The sequence below is a fragment of the Arachis ipaensis genome, chromosome B10 (genome assembly GCF_059453495.1).
Source record: "Arachis ipaensis isolate K30076 ecotype BB chromosome B10, ASM5945349v1, whole genome shotgun sequence".
In the NCBI taxonomy this organism is placed as follows: domain Eukaryota; kingdom Viridiplantae; phylum Streptophyta; class Magnoliopsida; order Fabales; family Fabaceae; genus Arachis; species Arachis ipaensis.
The window spans coordinates 9,210,302-9,213,175 of NC_142435.1; the positions used below are offsets into that span (position 1 = coordinate 9,210,302).

Consider the following 2,874-nt stretch of genomic DNA (forward strand, 5'->3'; position numbering starts at 1 on the left):
TGAAGGTGGAGCTCGATGATGATGGTGATGGAGATAATGGTGATTGGCCGAATGAAAAGGAAAAGAAGAAGAGGAAGAAAAGGAAAAAGAAGAGGAAAATTATTTATTATTTTTTTTTTTTGGAGAAGGGTTTATAGACTTTTAATAAATTGGTATTGACACCTGTGACATGACATATCAGATCTCACTAGACAAGTCAAATGGGCCACTGTTTATTAACCGAGAGCAGAAATTGATTTGTACAATTTTATAAATAAGTGAGAGTTTGATTGAGATTTTAGAATGATTAAAATGCGTTTTATCCTTCGAAAAGAACATCAAATGACAAATATGGTATTTATTTTTTATTATTATATTTTTTTTAATTTTTTAAATAAAAAATAGAATAAATTAAATTTTTATAATTTATTTTAATTTATTATTAAATAAAATACAAAAATATTAATTTTTATGTATCTATTTTTATATTTTATTTTCAGTACTTTGTCTTATTCTATCAAACAATCTAAAAACGAATCACCAAAAAAAAAAAAAAAATCTAAAAACGAATTTAACTATTTATTCATGGACATGATACATGTAGGATATATTCGGTAAACCTGCAACAAATTGACCATAACCAGCCACCAGAGTTAGGTAAATCTTAATTTGAGACCTGTTCATAATGATAGGTTCAAGTAAAATGCAGTTTTTTTAATCTGAAAAAGAAAAGAAAGAAATATAAAATTATATATCAAGAGAAATAGTCAAAGACAAATAGTCAATGTACACTGAATATTTTAGGACTACCCAAGACAAAATTGTGATGAAACTGTGTAACAAATATCAGGACATTTTATTTCGTTGGGTTGAATATTTATTAATAGACTGAAAATTACATCTATTAATTATAATCTGATTCTTATTATTTAAATAAACCTAGTTGATCATATTATCAAAAGTCATTGACTGATTTGAGCCTTGTTAAGGCCAACAACTTTTCAATCCCTAATTCAAAGTTGGGTTAGTAATTGGTAAAGATTAGGTTTGTCCAGCATTAACTTAGTTAGGAACAATACTGAAAAGAGTTTTGTTATTAATACAAATTATTGGGAAAGTATAGATAACTAATAATATTTTTGAATAATGTATGAATAATATGAATTAATAGGGTTAAAAGAGTAAATTAATTTTAAATTTAATTAGTAACATTAAATTAAGATGTAGTGTATTTTTATTTGATTGGTAGTTGTTCATATTGTTCAAGATGATCATTGTTTACCTAGCACTCTCCAAATTATTTTCCACGAAAAAAAACAGAGTTAAAAAAGTATAGCATTAGCATCATATATGGGGTTCACGTGCATAATCATAATAACCATGTAAAAGTAGTTTAAAGTCAAACAAGCAATTCCAAAACATTGAATCATTTTCTCTTCTATTAGGAAATCCCATCAATGCAAAGATTTAAACTCTAGTTAATTAGTTAATACAATTAATATTAACATTGGCAAAAAATAAAAACTTGAACCAACTATGATGACCAAAATCCAGCAATTAATTAGATTCCCCTAAGCTATAGTAGTTAGGGGTTTACTTTCATCACTGTATATTGATTCATTTTTCTATTTATTTGTCATTCTCCCCCACCACCTCATTAATTATCTCTTTTAAATCAATTGCACAATCAAAGGTCACCATACATTAAAAAATTCAACCATATAACTCACACATCATTAAACAAAAAGAATTAAGGGACAGAAAATCAAGCAAATCAAAGAGAAGGTGAAGAAGAAGGAGGTAAGGGTGACATGGGAGAGCAAGGAGAGCAGCTTCAAAGATCAGTAACATCTTTTAGAAGACAAGGCTCTTCAGGATCTGTATGGGATGACAAGTTTCTTGCCGGTCTTTGGGATCAGAGTCAGAATCAGAAGCAACAAGATGAACAGTCTCAGTCTCAGTCTCAGTCTCAGCCTCAGCCTCGGCCTCGGCCTCAAAGCGAATCAAGTGGCACCATGTTGGAGCGTAGTAGATCAGGAGGAGGGGCAAGACAGCATGAACGTCGGACGGTCACCGTTGCGCCGCCATCCAATGACCCTCCCTCCCCTAAGGTACCAACCTGTGGCCTTTGTGGATTCTTTGCTAAATCCAATAATAATCCTAAGGTCAAGAAACGCAGGTGATATATCTTTTTTCTTTCTTTCTTAGTTATGTAGTTAGCTTCAACATGTAAATTAGTGGTTCTTGTATCTTGGATAATTATCCTTCAATTTATTATTGCACATCGACTTTGTTGTTTCCATTTTTATTTTGTATTAATTGGTATTTGTAAAGTCCTAGGATATATGGAATTATGTGCTTGGGTGTGTAATAACTTAGTTTTACTATATGAACTGAATTGAATTGAATACGGTCCTCATAAGTTCCAAGAAGAATGTAACATAATCCCAATTCCCAGCAAACTCAAGAATAATGGTATCAGTAATTAAATACCTTGTAATTTTGTAGTTTAGCAGCAACTTAACTGATCGCCCAACTCCAATATAACAACACTTTAATTTAAATGGACCAGATTTCATTTATATCAACATTTTTCAATTGTTTACCTCTTATATATTGCGGTTGTAATTTGGTTTTGCAATGTACGGCCATGCTGCTATTTACTTTGAAGTCAATCAAACATTAAAGTGAAATGTGAAATGTAAGAAGACAAGACACAAAGAAAAGAGAATGTTGTTCTCTTATTTTTTGTGTCTATTTTTCTATACTTTTTTATAATATATAAAATAAATCTTTTGTTTTTTTTTTTTTCTAATTTTAATTAATCACTTTAAGATATACACTGTGAGTTAAGAGATAAGAGAATAGTGAATCAAATAGCGCAATTCTTCAAGG

General features: G+C 29.9%; 1 protein-coding gene across 1 annotated transcript; it reads left to right on the forward strand.

The window, feature by feature from the left end:
* The first annotated feature begins 1,530 nt into the window (after positions 1 to 1,530).
* On the forward strand, positions 1,531 to 2,347 carry LOC107621638 (uncharacterized protein At1g15400). Its single transcript, XM_016323670.3, has one exon. It carries the CDS (start codon positions 1,791 to 1,793, stop codon positions 2,160 to 2,162), a length of 372 nt encoding a protein of 123 aa, XP_016179156.1. The 5' UTR covers positions 1,531 to 1,790; the 3' UTR covers positions 2,163 to 2,347.
* The last annotated feature ends 527 nt before the right edge of the window (positions 2,348 to 2,874 follow it).